General features: G+C 36.5%; 1 protein-coding gene across 1 annotated transcript in view; it reads left to right on the plus strand.

Moving 5' to 3' along the window:
• FCHO2 (FCH and mu domain containing endocytic adaptor 2) overlaps positions 1–21681 on the plus strand; it is a 116100-nt gene extending 94419 nt beyond the window's left edge. The window contains exons 21-26 of the mRNA XM_019929868.3: positions 1526–1681; positions 2222–2354; positions 14050–14249; positions 14992–15056; positions 18822–18986; positions 19304–21681. Coding sequence (XP_019785427.1) covers positions 1526–1681; positions 2222–2354; positions 14050–14249; positions 14992–15056; positions 18822–18986; positions 19304–19326 — 742 coding nt within the window. The 3' untranslated portion in view covers positions 19327–21681. The remainder of the gene's footprint in view (positions 1–1525; positions 1682–2221; positions 2355–14049; positions 14250–14991; positions 15057–18821; positions 18987–19303) is intronic.

The following is a 21681-nucleotide window of genomic DNA, read 5'->3' on the forward strand; positions in this document are numbered from 1 at the left end:
CTAAGTAGAAGCAGAGAAACAGGGTGGTAGCAGGAGAGAGATGGGAGAATCAGAGGAGGCCTTTATTAATTTTAGTTTTTGGGTTTTTTAAAGATGATATACATTTCAATATGCTAATGGAAAAAATCCAATATTTATGGAAAAAACTGAATCTACAGGAAAGGGGACAATTGCATGAGTGAAGTCCTTCAGTATGTAAGAGGAGATGTGCTTCAGTACAGTTAACCTTAGGGGCATAGACTGATTATCTGTTGAAACAGGAGGGAATGCAGAAGGTATGGATGCCTTTAGAGTCAGGGAGATTAGGATTTTAGTAGTGAGAGTATGAGGAAGTTCTTTTCTGATTTTATTTCATCTGTAAAATTTAAAGGAAAGTCGTTGACTGCAGGTGGGGGAGGGAATTTTGCAGGTTAGAGTTAGAGGAGAAAGGAGAAGGTATGAAAAGAGCTAGGGGATGTAGAATTTCCAGGTAATACTAAGGGGGCCCAACTGAGAGTTTTGGCTATATCATTATATGTTTTTCTCTAGTCATGTTCGGCCATATAGATGTAGGTGAGGAGCTGGATTTAGCTAAGACTGTGTTTTGCCAAACAAGCATAGTCAAGTGAGGGAGAACCAAGGGGAGGGTTTATGCAAAGGAGTATGTATATTGATGGACCATGAAGTCCCAAGATAGGGGGAAGTGAGGATATGAAGGAAGAGTGAAAATTAGTGAAAAAGGTGGTAGGAACAATGGATTATGGAGGTTTTTGATGAGATTGGAGATGCAGTACTGGACAGAATGAGTTGGAGAAGTAGGAAGAGACTATCCGATGAGTGGGGAATCAGGCTGAGATGATGGAGGGGCTGAAGTATGGCTGAGGTAGGCTGGAAGGCAGGATCATTGAAGGCAAGGGGCTGAAGGACTAGGCGACCAAGGTGTTGAAAGGATATTGAAATCACTAAAAATTTATGATAGGAGTAGTTGTGCAGAGACAGACTGACAGTGGGCCAGGAGCTATAATTTTCAGAAAATGAAAGGGAATGTTGAAGATGACTTGGAGGATTGAGATAGCGAGTAGTGTAATCTGATGGTGTGAGTTTCAAATGAAGCTGGTGGTTTTTCAGAAGGAAGAAGGAATATAGAGTTGTAAGAGGCAATGAGAGCAAGGAGGACATCTACCACTGCCACCATCAGGCTCAGTGCTTTGTGGGGTTTGGAGGAAAAATAGCTACAGCTGGGGATAGTGTTACCAGGGAAACAGTGTCCTTATGAGACAGCCAGGGATGGTTTTAGCAAACAAGTGAAGGAGTATTATCAGTGTGCTTCCATTTGTGTTTGGAATTTAATTCTAGGAAAAACTGGTGTTAGATGAATATATCATTTCACATAGAATCATTTTTTATAATTGAAAAAATAATTCATGGTAATTATGATAAAAGGTTATATATATAAATAAAGCTCTTTTAAAACTAAATATGCTTTAAATGGAGGTTAAAATGCCTTATTTAAACTATTTAAATTTTTCAAAATGCCTACTTCCAGGTGTATTGTGAAGATCACTGGTGACATGACAATATCATTTCCAAGCGGAGTTATTAAAGTCTTCACTAGTAATCCATCCCCAGCTGTGCTCTGCTTCAGGGTGAAAAATATCAACAGACTAGAACAAATTCTTCCAAATGCACAACTTGTGTTCAGGTTTGTGTACTTTTCAGTTTTTTTTTAATTTTTTGGCCACACTGTGGGGCAATGTGGAATTGTAGTTCCCTGACTAGGGATCGAACCTGTGTCCCCTGTGGTGGAAGTTCAGAGTCTTAACCAGTGGACCACCAGGGAAATCCCCGGACTTGTGTACTTTTGTTTTGAAGGTGAAATTTCTTTTTAAGAAATTTTTTCTTTCTTCTTCAAAGCAACAGTGATTCAATTTGAAGACTATCAAAATTATTTATTATGATTAAATAGGATTCTGCTGTCTTTGTTTTGTTTGTGCTGGTGGGTGGTAGTAGTCATTGTTAAATCCTTCTCTACTGTACATCTTCTCATCTTTCAGGCAACTTTCTGCTATGTTCCATTCTTTATCCCCTAAGTTTAGTTTTACATCATCCCATCTTTTGGTTCATTTCTACTGGTCTTTGCCAGGTCACCAAATTACTACAGAGAGGCAGAGTATAAAGAGAAATAAATAAATAAATATGAAATAATAATAAATAATAATGAAAATATTTCTTGTACATACAGTGATCCATCACAGTGTGATTCTAACACAAAAGATTTTTGGATGAACATGCAAGCTCTTACTATCTACCTCAAGAAGCTATCAGAGCAGAATCCAGCTGCTTCTTATTATAATGTAGATGTATTAAAGTATCAGGTGAGTGTCATCTTATAAAAATCCTTAATTGAAATATTAACAAACAGTCTTGCATATCATTAAATGAATAATATGTCATGGCCAAGTGACGTTCATTCAAGCAATGCAAGGATGTTTCAAAATCAAAAAATCTCTTAATAAGCCTCTGGAGATTTTGGCCAATTTGATCAAATTCACCATCTATCTATTACCAATTAAACTACTGAGCAAATATAGATATATGAATGTCCTTCACCTGAAAAGACCAGCATATCAGTCTTAATAATGAAATACCTAAAGCATTGAAAGTCAGGACAGTCATTATTCCTGTTAGTGTATAAGATTTTTCTGGATGTGTTTTAGTACAGTTAGACAGGAGAATAAAATAAGTGGTGATAAATATTGGAAAGGAATATATAAAAATAATATTAATTACAGGTGATATATTTCTGGAAAACTCAAGAGAATCAACTGAAAAACTGATGCAGGAGAATTTAGCAAAGTGGTCATTTAAAAAATTAATACAAAAATTAATGGCTTTCAAAACAACCAGTTAGGAAAACTAATGGAGAAAGATATTCACAATAAAAAAACTAATTAGATCTGGAGAGGTAGTCCAAGATGGTATAGGAAGATCCTGAACTCACCTTCTCCCGTGGATACACCAACATGGTGTATATACAGATACATGTGGAACAGTTCCCTCTGAAAGGGACCTGAAAGATAGCTAAACAGCTCCTTCACATCAGCCAGTGAGAAAAGGGCCACACTGAGGCAAGTAGGAGAGGCTGAGACACGGTCTCACCATAAGCTTCAACCCATCATGGCAACCCACCATCTGGATGGAACTCACAAATCTGGAGCTTCTCCCTGAGGAACAAAGAGTTTGTAACCCGCATGGACACCCCATCTTTTGAGACCTGCACTTGATAGACGAGTCCCTAAAACATCTGGCTTTGAAAACCAGTGGAGCTCGTATCCACAGGAACCAGAGGGCTGTAGAGATCTGAGAAACGGCTTTAAAGGGCTTGCGTGCAAACTCAAGCACCCTAGGTCCCAGCATGCAAGCGGCCATTTGAGAAGTGCACAGGCTGCATGTGAAAGAGATTCATTAGCTGATCTTAAAGCATGGGCTTGAGGGGCCGGGGCGTGTTGAGATACTCTCCAGGGAGTGAGGTGCTGGAGGGCACCTCTTTTACTTGCTCCATCTACTTTGCTAAAGCCAGCAAGCACCACTTTATTTATTTTTTTACTATAGACTTTTTCTCTTGGTGGATGCCATCTTTACACTCCAACCAGTGGGCTCTCCCTCTCTCATGCTAAAACTGGCTTTTTATTCAAGACCTCTTTCCCCCTTCCTCAGTGGGTGTCATCTTTGCACTCTCTTCTGTGACACCAGTATCTCCAAGAGGGGAGTTTTTATAGATGTCTGGTGCCCCAGTTTTTGCAGCTGCAGCCCAGGGGACACCCTTGATCTCCTGGCTCTAGAGGCCAGGGGAGCTTGCATTTCTGGGTCCCACAGGACTATAACAATCAGTGAGACAGTTTTTGGTAGGCTACTGCCCCCAGGGCAATGCACAGAAAGCAGACTGAAAAACACCCGTACTGTTTCTGTGAAAGAGACCCATTTGCTTGGCCTGGGGCAGCAGCCTAAGGGGCAGGCTTCTGGTCTGACACACATCTAGGGATCTCCAGATATGCTCTTAGGGAACATAGCCTGGGGGAATGCAGTCAATTCACTCTCCCTCTGCCTTGCTACAGCTCATCAGTATCTCCCAGAAAGGAACTTACACACTCGTCTAGAGCCCTGATTTTTATGACTGTCACCCAGGGGACACCTCCAGATCACCCGTTCTGGTGGCCAGCAGGGCTAACATTTGTATTCAATCTCACAGAACTATATGTATTTGCATACGTTAAAAGCTGCTGCCTGAGGGTCTAGCTTCCTAGTCAGTCTGAATCTATGTGCTGGCAGATTTCCTGCTTTGAAACACTGCCAGGTCTTGGCACACCCTTGACAAGTAGGAGCTATTAAATATAAAATAGTCTGCTTGGACGATCACAGAGGTTTGAGAGGCAACCAAGAGCTAAGACGAGGTTGAACAATAAGGTTCATCTCCTACACGAGGTTACTCTTTCAAGACTGGAAGGGGTGGCTATTTCATCTAATACAAAGAAGTGCAGAAAATCAGAAAATCAAGTAAAATGAGGAAACAGGAATATATTCTAAAAGAAAGAACAAGACAAAACCTTAGAAAAACACCTTAACGAAACAGAGATAAGTAATTTACCTTATAAAGAGTTCTAAGTAATGGTCATAAAATGCTCACCTCACTTGGGAAAAGGATGGATAAACACAGTGAGAACTTCAACAAAGAAATAGAAAACCTAAGAAAGTAACAAATAGAAGTCACTGGGCTGAAGAATACAATAACTGATCTGAAATATATACTGGAGGGGTTCAACAGCAGACTAGATGAAGCAAAGAAAGGATCAGTGAACTCAAAGACAGGGCAGTGGAACTCACCTAATCCGAACAGCAAAAAGAAAAAAGAATTTTAAAAAGCAGAGATAGCTTACAGGACTTATGGGACAACATCAAGCAAATTAACATACACATTATAACTGTCCCAGAAGGAGAATAGAGATAAAGGGACTGAAAACTTACTTGAAGAAATAATGGCTGAGAACTTCCCTAACCTGGGGAAGGAAACAAACATTCAGATCCAGGAAGCCCAGAGACCCACACCAAGACACATTATAATTAAAATGTCAAAAGTTTAGGGCTTCCCTGGTGGCGCAGTGGTTGAGAATCTGCCTGCTAATGCAAGGGGCACAGGTTAGAGCCCTGGTCTGGGAAGCTCCCCCATGCCACAGAGCAACTAGGCCCATGAGCCACAACTACTGAGCCTGCGCGTCAGGAGCCTGTGCTTCTCAACAACAGAGGCCATGACAGTGAGAGGCCCCTGCTTGCCACAACTAGAGAAAGCCCTTGCACAGAAACGAAGACCCAACACACTCAAAAATTAAAAAAATAATAATGAATTAAAAGAAGGCTCAACATTAAAAAAAAAAATGTCAAAAGTTTAAAAAACGAATCTTAAAAGCAGCAAGAGAAAAACCAAGGGAGCTCTCATAAGACCATCAGCAGACTTTTCAGCAGAAACTTTGCAAGCCAGAAGGGATATATTCAAAGTAAACTTCTAACCATGGATACTCTACCTGGCAGAGTTATTGCTCAGAGTTGAAAGAAAGATAAGGAGTTTCCCAGGCAAGCAAAACCTAAAGGAGTTCATCACCAATAAACCAGCCTTACAAGAAATGTTAAAGGGACTTCCTTGCTGAAAAGGGCACCAATTAGTAACAAAAGTATGAAAGTATAAATCTCACTGGTAAAGGTAAATATATAGTAGAGGTAGTGGATTAATCACGTAGAGTGAAAATAGTAAAAGGAAAAAGACAAAAATAGTAAAAATAACTCCAATAATTAGTGAAGGGATACACAAGATACAAAGATGTAAAATGTGACATCAAAAACAGAAAATAGAGGGGGAGTAAAAATGCAGACCTTTAGAATGCATTCAAACTTAAGTTGTTTGCAGCTTAAAATGGACTGTTATGTAGGTTGTTATATGTAAGCCTCATGGTAACAACCAAGCAAAAACTATAGCAGATACACAAAAGATAATGAGAAAGAAATTAACTATTCCACTAAAGTCATCAAACCACAAAGAAAGAGAACAGAACAGCCAGAAAATAATTAACAATATGCAGTGAATACATACCTGTCAATAATTATTTTAATTGTCAATAATTATTTTAATTGTAAATGGACTAAATTCTCCAATCAAAAGACATAGAGTGGCTGAATGGATTAAAAAAATAAGAGCTATTTATATACTGCCTATAAGATGCTCCCTTCAGATGTAAGGACACACACAGAATGAAAGTTGAAGGGATGGAAAAAGATGTTCCGTGCAAACAGAAACCAAATGAAAGCTTGGGTAGCTATACTTATACCAGAAAAACATAGACTAAAACAGAGACTGTAATAAGAGACAAAGAAGGGCATTACATATTGATAAAGGTGTCAATTCAACAAGAAGATGTTTAACATTTATTAATTATGCACCCCCCCCAAAAAAATAATAATTATGCACCCTACATAGGAGCAACTAAATATATAGAGCAAATATTAAGAGACCTAAAGGGAGAAATAGACAGCAATACAGTAATAGTAGGGGACCTTAATACTCACTTTTATTAATAGAAAAGTTATCCCAACAGAAATCAGTAAGGAAACATCAGCCTTATATGACATGTTAGACCAGATGGACTTAACAGATATACAGAAAACATTCCATCCAAAAGCAGCAGAGTGCACATTCTTCTCAACTGCATAGGGAACATTCTCCAGGATCATATATTAGGTTAAAAAACAAGTCATAATAAATTTTTTTTTTTTTTTTGCGGTACGTGGGCCTCTCACTGCCGTGGCCTCTCCCATTGCGGAGCACAGGCTCTGGACACGCAGCCTCAGTGGCCATGGCTCATGGGCCCAGCCGCTCCGCGGCATGTGGGATCTTCCCGGACTGGGGCACGAACCCATGTCCCCTGCATCAGCAGGCGGACTCTCAACCACTGCGCCACCAGGGAAGCCCAGTCATAATAAATTTAACATTGGAGTCATATCAAGCATCTCTTTTAGGACCACAGTGGTATGAAACTAGAAATCAGTTACAAGAAGAAGACTGGAAAAATCACAAATATGGATAGATTAAACAGTATGCTACTGAGTAACCAACAGGTCAATGAAGAAATCAAAGGAGAAATCAAAAAATACTTTGATGAAAATGGGAATACAACATACCAAAAATTCATGGGATGCAGCAGAAGCATTTCTAAGAGGGAAGTTCATAGTGATACATGCCTACCTCAAGAAACAAGAATAATCTCAAACAACTTAACTTTACACCTCAAGTAACTAGAAAAAGAAGAGCAAACGGAGCCCAAAGTTAGTTGAAGGAAGGTAATAACAAAGATAAGAGCAGAAATAATTAGAGACTAAAAAGATCAATGAAACTAAGAGCTGGTTCTTTGAAAAGGTAAACAAAATTGACAAACCTTTATCTAGACTCACCAAGAAAAAAGGAGGGCTCAAATAAAATCAGAAATGAAGAAGGAGCTGTTATAACTAATACCACTGAAATACAGAGATTCATAAGATACTACTATGAACAATTATATGCCAACAAATTGCCAGCAACCTACAAGAAATGGATACATTTCTAGGAACATACAGCCGGCTTTCCAATACTGAATCATGAAGAAGTAGAAAATATGAATAGATTACTAGTAAGGAGATATGAATCCATAATCAGAAACCTTCCAAAAACAAAAGTCCGGGATCAAACGGTTTAACTACCAAAGTCTACCAGACATTAAAAGAATTATAGCAATTCTTCTCAAACTCTTCCCAAAAAATAGAAAAGGAGGGAACACTTCCAAACTCATTTTATGAGGCCAGCATTACCCCAATAAACCAGACAAGGACACTACAAGAAAAAATTATGGGCTGATATCCCTGATGAACATAGATGCAAAAATCCTCAACAAAATATTAGCGAACAAACTGCAACAATACATTAAAAGGGTCATACACCATGATCAAGTGGGATTTATTCCAGGGATGCAAGGATGGTTTGACATCCAGAAATCAAGCAACATGATACACCATATTAACAAATGAAGATGAAAATTGTATGATCTCAGTGGATTACAGAAAAAGCATTTGACAAAATATAAACATCCATTTATGATAAAAACTCCCAACACAGTGGGTATAGAGGGAACATACCTCAACATAATAAATGCCGTATATGACAAGCCTATAGCTTAATATGCTCAGTGGTGAAAATCTGAAAGATTTTCTTCTAAGATCAGGAACAAGACACGGATGCCTACTCTCACCACTTTTATTCAACATAGTATTAAAGTTCTAGCCAGATAAATTAGGCAAGAAAAAGAAAAGGTATCCAAATTAGAAAGGAAGAAGTAAAATTATCACTCTTTGCAGATGACATATCATATGTAGAAAACCTTTAGACTCCATAAGAAAAAAAACTTAGAATAATGAATAAACTGAATAATAAATGAATTCAGTAATGTTGCAAAATACAAAATATATAAAAATCTGTTGTGTTTCTATACACTAATAATGAACTAGCAGAGGAAATTAAGAAAATAATCCCGTTTACAATTGCATCAAAAAGAATAAAATACTTAGGAATAAATTCAACCACAGAGGTGAAAGACCTGTACACTGAAAACTATAAGACGGTGATGAAATAAAGACAAAACTAAATGAAAAGATACTCCATGCTCATCGATAGAATTAAAATTGTTAAGATATCCATACTACCCAAAGCAATCACAGGTTTAATGCAATAACTGTTAACATTCCACTGGCAATTTTTCACAGAAATAGAATAAACTATCCTAAAATTTGTATGGAATCACAAAAGACCCCAAATAGCCAAAGCAATCTTGAGAAAGAACAAAAAGCATCACACTCCCTGATTTCAAACCATATGACATAGGTATAGTAATCAAAAGATGGTATTGGCAAAAAATAGAAAAATAGATCAATGGAACAGAATAGAGAGTTCAGAAATAAACCCACACATACATGCTCAATTAATTTATGACAAAAGGAGCCAAGAATAAATAAACATTGGGGAAAGGACAGTCTCTTCAATAAACAGTATTGGGAAGATGTTAAAAAAAAAATAGTATTGGGAAAACTAAATAGCCACGTGCAAAAGAATGAAACTAGACTACTGTCTTACACCATACACAAAAATTGACTCAAAGTGAATTAAAGACTTGAATGCAAGACCTGAAACCCTGAAACTCATAGAAGAAAACATAGGTGGTAAGGTTCTTAACATCAGCCTTGGTGATCATTTTCTGGATTTGACTTCAGAAGCAAAGGCAACAAAAGCAAAATTAAACAAGCAGGACTACATTAAACTAAAAAGCTTCTGCACAGCAAAGAACATCATCAACAAAACGGAAAGGCAATGTACTGAATGGGAGAAGATTATTTGCAAACAATATATCTGATAAGGGGTTAATATCCAAAATATATAAAGAACATACAACTCAATAGCAAAACAAACAATCTGATTTTAAAAGTGGACAGAGGATCTGAATAGACATTTTTCCAAAGAAGACACACAGATGGCCAAAAGATACATGAAAAGTTGCTCAACATCACTGATGATCAGGAAATGCAAACCAAAACCACAATAAGCTGTCATCTCACACCTGTGAGAATGGCTGTCATCAAAAAGACAAGGATGTAGAGAAAAGGGAGCCCTTGTGCACTGTTGGTGGGATTGTAAATTGTTGTAGTCACTATGGAAGACAGTTTGGAGGTTCCTCAAAAAATTAAAAATAGAACTACCATATGATCCAGCAATTCCGCTTCTGGGTATTTATCCGAGGAAAATGAAAATACTAACTTGAAAAGATTTTTGGACCCCAGTGTTCATTGCAGTGTTATTTACAGTAGCCAAGATATGGAAAAACCCAAGGGTTCATCAATAAATGAATGGATAAATAAGATTTGCTGTATATATACAATGGAATACTATTCAGCCATTAAAAAAGAATGAAACCTTCCGTTTGCAACCACATGGATGGACCTTGAGGGCATTATGCTAAATGAAATGAGTCAGAAAGGGAAGACAGAGATCGGTATGATCTCACTTATGTGTGGAATCTAAAAAACAAACAAACCAGACCAAGTTCATAGATACAGAGAACAGATTGGTGGTTGCTAGAGGCGCAGGGGGTTAGGGGTGGGTGAAATGGATGAAGGGGGTCAAAAGTTACAGACTAATGGTTATAAAATAAATAAGTGATGGGGATGTAATGTACAGCATGGTGTCCAAAGTTAATAATATTGTATTGCATATTTCAAAGTTGCTAAGAGTATATTTTAAAAGTTCTCACCACAGGAAAAAAATACTTTGTATGTATGGTGACAGAGGGTAAGTAGACTTACTGTGGTGATCATTTCACAATGTATATAAATATCAAATTACTACACTGTACACCTGAAACTAATAGAGTGTTCCGTGTCAATTATACTTCAATTAAAAAAAATCTTTTTAAAGATGTATTACAGCATCCTCTCCTGTAGCTACAATGAAGACACAAAAATTTTTTTAAACTGGTTAAGAAACGTAACATCATCTCTGCTGCCTTGAATATAGTTAGAATGGTATACTTTATTTAAAGGAAGACTCATATTCTAGAAAGCTTAGCTGTTTCTAAATTAGCTTATAAATTTAATGTGATCCTGATCAGAAACTCAGTGGAGGTGTTTATATATTTGTGTCTGGAGACTTGACAGTATTTTCAAGTTCTCAGAAGAATAAAGCTCAGAAAATTAAGTTAAGAAATGTTTTAAACAGCAATGTGGAGTAATGTTTTAGTTTTAATGGGAAAACTTTGTAAGCCAACAGTATTTAAAATAGTTTGGAACAATAGATGGCCAGATGAATGAAACAGATTAGAGTATCCAGAAATAGATCTAAGAATAAATGGAAAATTCTTGCTACGACAAAGTAGCATTTCAAGACAATGTGGAAATGATGAATTTTTCAGCAAATGATACTGGGGCAGCAGGCTGGAGATTTGGGGAAAAAATTCAGCTGAATCCCTAGCTTATACCTTTAACCAAAATAAAATCTGCATGTATCAAAGGTTTAATAATAATAAATGAAGCTGTAAAGATACGAAAATAAAGCATGGATGAATATATATATATATATATATGTCTGTGGGTATGTATGCATGTGTGTTGTATATGTGTTATAAATGTTTATTACATATCTTAATCTTGAAGTGTGGAAGACCTTTCTGAATACAGTACAAAACCCAGAAGTCATGCAATAAGAGAAAGAGATACTTGAGACAAAAAGAAAGAAATACATGTGTTTATAAGATGTTTGGTTAAAACACACAGACCCTTAAACAGAATCAGTATTTAACCTGAGGGAAAAGCATGTGTAATATTGCAAGATAGACCAAAGAGCCCTTATAAATTAGAAATAGAAGATGAATAACTCAGTAGCTAACTTACGGAAAGATGCTCCATGTCAGTAGTAATCAGAACAATGAATATTAAGACAACAGTGAGATACAAGTTTTAGTCCTCATTAGACTGACAAAAATGAAAAAGACTGCTCTACTAGGAGAGGTGTGACCACTTGTTGATAGGAGTACGAATTAATAGAACCTCTTAGAAGGTAACTCTGTTAGATCATTGAGTATATGTAACCTTTAACTCAACAATTCCAGTTCCAGAAATCTGTTCTTTGGAAATCACACAAATTAGAGGGCGGAGGTGGTGGGGGGAAGGTAGAAAGGATATTCACTGCAGCATTGCTTGGAAACCACCTAAGTACACATCCACAGAGGAAGAGATTGATTAAATTAATTATTGTGGCCATTTAAAACAATGAGACAGATCTATGTTTGCATCCCTAGAAAGTTTGGAAGTATATGTACCATGATGTTAACAGTGGGGAGTAAGATTAACACCACACACAAAAATAAACTCAAAATGGATTCGAGACCTAAATGTAAGACTGGACACTATCAAACTCTTAGAGGAAAACATAGGAAGAACACTCTTTGACATAAATCACAGCAAGCTCTTTTTTGATCCACCTCCTAGAGTAATGGAAATAAAAACAAAAATAAACAAATGGGACCTAATGAAACTTCAAAGCTTTTGCACAGCAAAGGAAACCATAAACAAGGTGAAAAGACAACCCTCAAAATGGGAGAAAATATTTGCAAACGAATCAATGGACAAAGGATTAATCTCCAAAATACATAAACAGCTCATGCAGCTCAATATTAAAAAAACAAACAACCCAATCCAAAAATGGGCAGAAGACCTAAATAGACATTTCTCCAAAGAAGACATACAGATGGCCAAGAAGCACATGAAAAGCTGCTCAACATCACTAATTATTAGAGAAATGTAAATCAAAACTACAATGAGGTATCACCTCACACCAGTTAGAATGGGCATCATCAGAAAATCTACAAACAACCAATGCTGGAGAGGGTGTGGAGAAAAGGGAACCCTCTTGCACTGTTGGTGGGAATGTAAATTGATACAGCCACTACGGAGAACAGTATGGAGGTTCCTTAAAAAACTAAAAATAGAATTACCATATGACCCAGCAATCCCACTACTGGGCATATACCCAGAGAAAACCATAATTCAAAGAGACACATGCACCCCAATGTTCATTGCAGCACTATTTACAATAGCCAGGTCATGGAAGCAACCTAAATGCCCATCAACAGACAAATGGATAAAGAAGATGTGGTACATGTATACAATGGAATATTACTCAGCCATAAAAAGGAACGAAATTGAGTCATTTGTTGAGACGTGCGTGGATGGATCTAGAGACTGTCATACAGAGTGAAGTAAGTCAGAAAGAGAAAAATACTGTATATTAACACACATATGTGGAACCTAGAAAAATGGTACAGATGAACCAGTTTGCAGGGCAGAAATTGAGACACAGATGTAGAGAACAAACATATGGACACCAAGAGGGGGAAGTGGTGGTGGTGGGATAAATTGGGAGATTGGGATTGACATGTATACACTGATGTGCATAAAATGGATGACTAATAAGAACCTGCTGTGTAAAAATAAAATTTAAAAATTAAAAAAAAACAGTGGGGAGTAAGAATGCCAAGAGAAGAATTTCCTATTTCATATATTTATGTCTTATTTGAATTTTTAATAGGGTAATTGTATTAAAATGGCTTATGTTTCTAGTAAATAAATACTTTAAAGGATAAAAAAGTGCTGCCACTTAACGTTGGCTTAAAGTTTATTCCAAGTATTTATCATTCATTCAGCAAATATTTATTATTCAGTGCTTGCTAATTGCTGTGAGTAGCATAGGGAAATAGACAGTAAACATAGTAAGTAAATAATGTATGTTGTGCTATGGAGAAAGGAAAGTCTGTAGAGTAAGGTAAGGAAGAGTGAAAATACAGTTTTCAATATAATAAATCTCATTGAAAAGGAGTAAGTCATTTGAGCAAGGAACTGAAGAATTGGAAGGAATTGCACCATTTACTGTGGTTCATGTGATTAAAATTAAACATTTCAAGTTGGAAGTATTCTAACTCCAGGCTTGCAGAACTGCATGGCGATCCAGTTTTTCTAACTTTTAAATCTGAATTCTTATAAAGAATCTTAGAATTCTATGTTGAATGTTGAGAGGTTCTCAAACATTACATGCATAAATAAGAATCACATAACACGCTGATTTCTGTGCCCTGTACCTAAGCAGTTGAATCAGATCTTCTGCATTTGGAAGGCAGCTATACTAACCCCTATATCACCAGTGCCTCCAGATTTTCTGCATTTGGAGCCAGTGGAATGTGCATTTTAAACAAGCACCACAGAAATTTTGATGTAAATAGTCCCAGGTCCACACTTAACGCCTGTGAGATGAGCCTGCTTCACTCCGCCTAGCAAAAGACAGCTCCCTCATTATTATTTTTGAATGTGTGAGCTCTTGTGTTCAAGTATATGTCATTAACATGACTTGTTTACTTTTTTAGGTCAAAGGCAATTGTTTGTTTTTTTCTCTCTTTAAAGGTATCATCAAATGGTATTCAGTCCACTCCTCTAAATCTCGCAACATATTGGAAATGTAGTGCCGGCACCACAGATCTTAGAGTGGATTATAAGTACAACCCAGAAGCTATGGTGACACCAAGTGTGCTTTCCAACGTACAGGTGGTGGTACCAGTGGATGGAGGAGTCACAAACATGCAGTCCCTTCCCCCTGCAATATGGTAAATTAAGTAGATTTCTGAATTCCTACTAAGTTTCTGTTGCAATCCCTCAGTCTTAGAACCTAAGTTCTGAAAGTTGTCTTATAAGTTAGTGTACTTTCCCAAAGAAACCATGCTATAAAAGGTACTGTACATTTTACTAGTCACGCTACGGTAGCCGCAACCCAAAATAAACTAGTCTTGCTGTCCCCACCCAGACTCGAATGATTCAATACAACTTTACCCTTAGGCAAAGTATGTAATTTCTCTAAACTTTCTTTTTTTTCATTTTAAAAATAAAGATAATTATTATTTTATAGGATTAAATATAGCATCTAGCATATCTATAGGAATACCTATCTGGTTAGTCTTTAGTATTATTTTTTACATCTCTTAACTACCTCTCTTGTTCCCTCCATTAATATTAGTATAGACTCTAACCACTCTTTGTTTATATTTGCTTCACCGTTTAGTAATAAAACTGTGTTTTCCTTGAGCAATGAAGGTACTGGGTCACCTATGCATTGTTTTCCTTTCTCTGATCAGTAGAAATGAAAAGAATTCACATAATTTGGTAAATATCCATTTATAAAGATAATACTATATTTATATTACTCATAAACACATTTTCACCAGGTGATACCATTCAAAGTAAATCTAGCACCATAGTTCTAGTGAAATATTTAAAATGTATTTATTGAGTGTTCACTTATCTACAAGGTACCATACTAGGCACATTATCTGAAAACATTTGTTCTTACAGGAATGCAGAACAGATGAAAGCCTTTTGGAAACTCTCTGGTATTTCAGAAAAATCAGAAAATAGAGGTAAGTGTGTGCATGTTTTTTTTGTTGTTTATAATGTGATGTCACATGGATTTTTTTAGGCATGTTTATGGAAAATTTTCTCCTGGAATTTCATGCCTTCAGTTCTAAAACTGACCACTAGGTGGAAGTTAATACCTTATAATAAGAGTGGACCAGTTTAGATTCAGAACACATTTTTTTTCTTCTAGATTGAATATGCTTTCTCTGAGAAAAATAATGTTTTGCTATAGCTTTATAAATATTATATAAATGCTTCTTATGTTCACATTGCTACCATTAAGAGAAGATACCTAATAAAGTAAATTTATAGAAGTCTAGGTAACCTGATAATTGAAACTGAAAACTAATTGATACTAATTAACACACTCTTTAGCTCATTCTTGGAGTCCTCCTGGCCTCCCAGAAATCATGCAGAAGCTTCCCGGCCTTAAAAAGCCCCTCTGTCTTTTCTTTCTCAGGACAACCTTACCTTGGTCATTTCCCCTTATTAAAACTAACCATCAACAGCCTTTAATTCTGTGATCATTATTTTAAGGAGAAGCAAGTTAATCGCCTCCTCCCACCATGTCTGCATCTATGTTCCCAATGCAAAGAAAAAATCTCTGCGAGTTAGTTGATCACTCCTAGTATATCCCCTAACTCAGTTTAGAATGCAATTCCCAGGACAGTCAAGACTTTAACTTTTTTTCAAAATTTATTTATTTTTGGCTGTGTTAGGTCTTTGTTGCTGCGCACGGGCTTTCTCTGGTTGCCGCGAGTGGGGTATACTCTTCGTTGCGGTGCGCGGGCTTCTCATTGCGGTGGCTTCTCTTGTTGTGGAGCACGGGCTCTAGGCGCGCAGGCTTCAGTAGTTGCAGCACGTGGGCTTAGTAGTTGTGGCTTGTGGGCTCTAGAGTGCAGGCTCAGTAGTTGTGGCGCACTGGCTTAGTTGCTCCACAGCATGTGGGATCTCCCCGGACCAGGGCTTGTCCCCCCTGCATTGGCCGGCAGATTCTTAACCAGTGTGCCACCAGGGAAGCCCAAGTCTTTAACATTTTATTTGTAGTTTCTCTTAATCAAAGGAGAGTTCTCCTGCCCTCTTTTGAATGCCTAATTAATCTCCAGTTACTTTTCCTATTAAGTAGGGTTTTTTGGCGTTTCAAGTTTTGCTCAGCTTTTTCCTTTTAAACGTTTTAAGCATAATGTGATCAAAATGTAAAACATATCATCAGTAGTTTTTCTCATAGGTATTTCTGCATAAAAGTCCAGGAACATACCTCGTATTGTCTGTTCATTCAGACCTGCTGTGCTGAACCAGACTTTTACTACTAGAGAACAACACATTGTATGAAATAACCTAGCTAATCTCTAGTTCCTTTGTTCCTGTTTGGTACTTAAAGGTTGCCTATTTTTAGGTGGTAAACTGTACTGATTTTTACTCTAACTGTATGGCTATGGGAGACAAAACTGAAATTCCTAGTTGAAACTGGAAGTAAACCAGCAATGCTACTTGAATTGAGGGTTTACAACCAGTTAGCAAGGAAGAAAGGGTATATTATCCCCATATTTAATGAAACAGTATTATTGTAGATATTTACCAAGAAAGGAGTTTGTTCTCTTAAAAATAAGACACAGATTTTCTCACCAGATATATTAATAGTTTCCCTCTGCTGTTCAGGTATCAGAGTGTCTGTGTGAGGAAATGGAAACATCTTATAAATGTGGTTCTGATTTGGTTAGTCAGCCTTTAAAAAAAAATCTCCAAATTAGAATACTGTAAAACAGAAATCTATTTCTATTTTGCCTTTATGCTGTTCAGGTATCAGAGTGTCTGTGTGAGGAAATGGAAACATCTTATAAATGTGGTTCTGATTTGGTTAGTCAGCCTTTAAAAAAAAATCTCCAAATTAGAATACTGTAAAACAGAAATCTATTTCTATTTTGCCTTTATGCCCAGAAGAGGGACAGGAAATAATTCTAAAGTTTTAAGGATTGCCAAGGTGGCTGCTCTTGGCCTGTGGTGGAACTTTCACAGAATTGAATTTTGCATATCAAGAACTGTAAAAGTTTAAGGAGGGCTTGAGCAAGTGTTAAGAATTATACAGCAATTCATCTTCCCAATTGATCTGTGCCACCAGGTACAATAGTATAGGATGGGTCATTGTTATATTTTCTTACAGATTTCTCTCTGTAGTGTTGAGCTTCTATGCGGGGAATCACAGAATGTCACTCCTACTATCCAGCAGTTCTCCTTTCCCCAGCCAGAAACCCGGGAATCCTCCTAGGCTCCTCCTCCTTTTCACCCCTTGATTTCAACTCTTAAATATGTTTCAAATTCATTCCTTTCTTTCCTTTCCCTTAGCCTAGTTCAGATCCCCTTTTCCTGTCACCTAGAGTCCTAGACTATTTTATTGACCTTCAGGTGGTTTCCCTACGTTGCATCTTGTACCTTTCTGCCCTTCTAAGAGACTTACCTGAAATGTTTGTCTTCCATACCTTAGGTGGTTCCTTATGGTTATTTCTTCCGGTGGTTTGTAAAGATATTTAGAGCTCGTTCCTTGCTGCCAGTCTAGTCTCCTCTTCTGCCACTCTCTTCCACCTGTACCCTCTTCTCCAGCTCTTCTGGTGTAGATGTAGCTCCCTTAAATGCGTCATGCTCTGTCAGGTCTGCCATCTCTGTACCTGTAGTCACCTTTGCCTGAGATACAGGCCTGTCATCCCCACACCATTTTATGTGCCCATAGCTTTTTTTTTTAACAGCATTTATAATATTCATAATTATTTACTATTTCTGCCACACTGTTAGACTGAGTTATGTTGAATAAATGGTTATATTGAAAAGAAAGCCCCTCAGACACAATTGGCATGTTAGACCAGTTAAATTTTAAAACGAAGGGTGTTAGCATATGCTATTCGTTTTTCTCTTTCTGACTTACTTCACTCTGTATGACAGACTCCAGGTCCATCCACCTCACTACAAATAACTCAATTTCGTTTCTTTTTATGACTGAGTAATATTCCATTGTATATATGTGCCACATCTTCTTTATCCATTTATACACTACCAAACATAAAATAGATAGCTAGTGGGAAGCAGCTGCATAGCACAGGGAGATCAGCTCCGTGCTTTGTGTCCACCTAGAGGGATGGGATAGGGAGGGTGGGAGGGAGACACAAGAGGGAGGAGATATGGGGATATATGTATATGTATAGCTGATTCACTTCGTCATAAAGCAGAAACACACCATTATAAAGCAATTATACTCCAATAAAGATGTTAAAATATATATATATATACACACACATATATATATATATATATATAGGCGGGGGAAAAAAAAGAAGGGTGAATACAAAATAGTAATGTTGATACAGCTCTTCCCGATCTTAGCTGTCTTAGCTTCTTTACCTCTCCCGCCCATGACATGGTACTCAGCAGTCCTTTCCTTTTGACTTTATTCCCACTCATCCCTTCTAGGGCTTCCTTCTGAGCTGCCCTCAGACTTGTCTTTTGACTCATTTCAACATTCATATAGCATAGGAATCTCAATAGTAAATGCCTCTGAAAATTACTATTAATTAAGTCAAAGAGAAGCATGGATGAAGATTACTTAACGAAAATTCAGATTCACTGAATAAAGTCTGATTTGGAAACAGGACATTGATTTGTTTGCTGTACACATTTCACGAATTTGGCATAGGACACAGTTCAGCTTACTTGCTCATTTGCCTTTTTTGGTGTGAAATATATTATCCTGTATAAGTTCTTTGTTCTTTTCCTTGTAGGTTCTGGGTCCCTCAGAGCAAAATTTGATCTTTCAGAAGGACCCAGTAAACCCACAACACTTGCAGTGCAATTCCTCAGCGAGGGAAGTACCCTCTCAGGAGTAGATATTGAACTTGTAGGCACTGGCTATAGGCTTTCCTTAGTAAAGAAGCGGTTTGCCACTGGTAAGTTGGGAGATTTCAAGCTTTATAATGTACATGGGAAACATTTGTATTCTAACATTTACTAAACGACTGTCAAGTAGTTTATAGTCTAAAGGCATGGAAATTTTTTCTTTGACCTTTGGTACAAGGTGCCAGATAGAGACACACCTGGGAGAGAGAGTACTCATGGTCGGTATAGCTGAACACCTGTGATCTGATTCTAATGTATTGTAAACAGCAGATGGGAACTGGGCTTTGTATCTGTAACCACAGTGAAAATATTCTCCTTCGAGTTCATTTGAAATTATAATTGCAAAGGTCTGCTTGGTGTTTTTCAGGACGATACTTGGCCGATTGTTGATGGACCTGGGAAAGTGGTTGGCTCAAAGGAGTAGTACAGACCTGCCATTCTGCATTATCTGTTCTTCCCAAACACTATTCTAACTTGTATTATGTCTTTAAGAGCTGACTACAAACATTAAATTGCACTTTTGAAGTGAGTCATCGACAGAAATAGCACTGAAATGATTTTCAACGCTGTAAATGATAAACTGCAATATTCAGGAAACACATTTATTCAGATTGTCAGTAAAGTGAAGTTTTAATAGGCTGAAATTTTAAATTATCTTCAGTGTCTGTGGTTATAGTGTAATATCAGGCCTGAAATTTCAGGAGAGCAAGCACAAAATAATTTAGCTTTCCATAAGTTTTTAGAGTCAGAGATAATTTTGAAATTTTATAAGTTTTGATATCGAATGGGTACAGACAGAACGTGAATTCTAAGTTTGGGATAATGTTCATTTATAACACTCAATCAAATTGAGTTTTGTGCCATAAAGTAATCAGACCAGAGTCCAAGGTGTTTGCAAAATCTATAATTTGATTCTCATATAAACATATTAATAAAGTGTAAATGGTGTTTTATATGATTTTTTTTAATCCTCAAGTGCAATGTGTTTTAAAATAAGCTTGCAAAAGACAGCAGAGAAATTTACTTCTGCAGTTAACTTTATAGAAGTTGTGATTGTTTTGATAAATTAATGCTGTAGATTTAATTTATTTTTATATGGATTGCATAATGTGTGCCTTGTAAAACAATAACAAAACCCAGAAATGTGCCTATCTAGTTTGTGTTCATTAATGTGCCTCACTTTCTTCCTAACAGTCTGGATCTTCTATTTGGAATCTTAGAGTAGTCAAGGATTTTTACAAGATAATTGCAATTTTCAGAAATACCTTTGGCCGCAATTGGGAAGGGAGTTCAGAATAACTAAAGGACAATTTATACTTAAGAACCCTGGCTCGCTTCTTTAGTGATACACTGTAGCCACTAGAGAAATAACTAATGGCATATGTTTACAGGGGGGAAAAATCACCTTCAGATATTCCACCTTAACCTCATCAGAAAGTTCTGCAAAACTGTAATGATAAATTGGTAACTGGTATTTTAACTCTCCATTTAACATTTCCCTTCCCTCTATTATTGGAAATCTGTACATTTATTTCCTGAATGTGTTGTGAGCATGAATTTTGTAGTAGTTTGTGAGGAACACTTTAGAAAAGATTAGTTTTGGCATTTTCAACAATTGGAAAAATTTACCAATTTGTATGTTCTTGTTCTTACTTAATTGCTACCTGCTAAAAATAGGAAAATTATTTGAAATGATGGATGGGGTTAAGCATTTCTTAATATTACTAATATTAAATAGTAAAAATCCTAACTTTATAGCAAATCCTGATTAATTGAAGGAATTAAATATTTTGGACACAGTTTCATAATTTACAAATGGGAAATTTATTTGTAAGTACCAGTGTCCTGCATTTTGCATAGAAGCAATAAAATGTGTTATATATGATAATTTATATAAAACCACTAATTGTTCTGTTAAGCTTTACAGAAGATAAAACCCCTCCTACTAGACATTTATGTAACATCTTGCTATATTAAATACAGCAGAAAATCTACTCATTTAGTAATATATATAACACAATAATGTGCTTTTTAATATATCCATGTTAGCCCAATTCTAAATTTAGATTTGACTAAAGCAGTACATAAGAGAATTTGCTAAAATTTTCATCTTTACTAAATAGTGGACAAAAATTAGAATTTCTAACTTATATTGTACTCTTTTAAATGCCAATTACAGTCCCTTACTGGAATCTTAACTGTAACTGCTTTGCAGTCAAACTGCTTTTATTGGGCAGTTAATACTTTATTGTTGGAATTCAGACACCATTATACTCACCATGTTTGTTTTTAATCAAGTATTACCTTACAATGTACAAACTAGTGAAATGGTTAAACTTCTGCACTTTCCTAATTACCACTGTCTTCATACCAAGTGCTGATACATAAATTTGTATTGGGTGCAGGTTACAATTTTGAAGCCATATGAGTTTATATTGATTTTTTTCATTTAAAAATCCACTAATGATGTAAAAAAGACCAATAGATTTTCAATCGGAAATGTATTTAGCAAGCTGGTTCTTGCTTATGTATAGTGATAAACTTTGTAGCTGCCTCTTTAACCAAGAACTTGTAAACACAGAACTCTAACAAATGTGAGTTTTTAAGAATTGTTATTTACTACTTTGAATTGTAATTAGAACAAGGCAAATCTTACAAAATTTTGTAAATATTTTTGATTTTTTCATAAAAATGTAAATTTTACATAAAAGTTGTGCCCTTAATAAACATGTAATATATAATTTA

Source organism: Tursiops truncatus, chromosome 3 (assembly GCF_011762595.2).
Source record: "Tursiops truncatus isolate mTurTru1 chromosome 3, mTurTru1.mat.Y, whole genome shotgun sequence".
NCBI lineage: Eukaryota > Metazoa > Chordata > Mammalia > Artiodactyla > Delphinidae > Tursiops > Tursiops truncatus.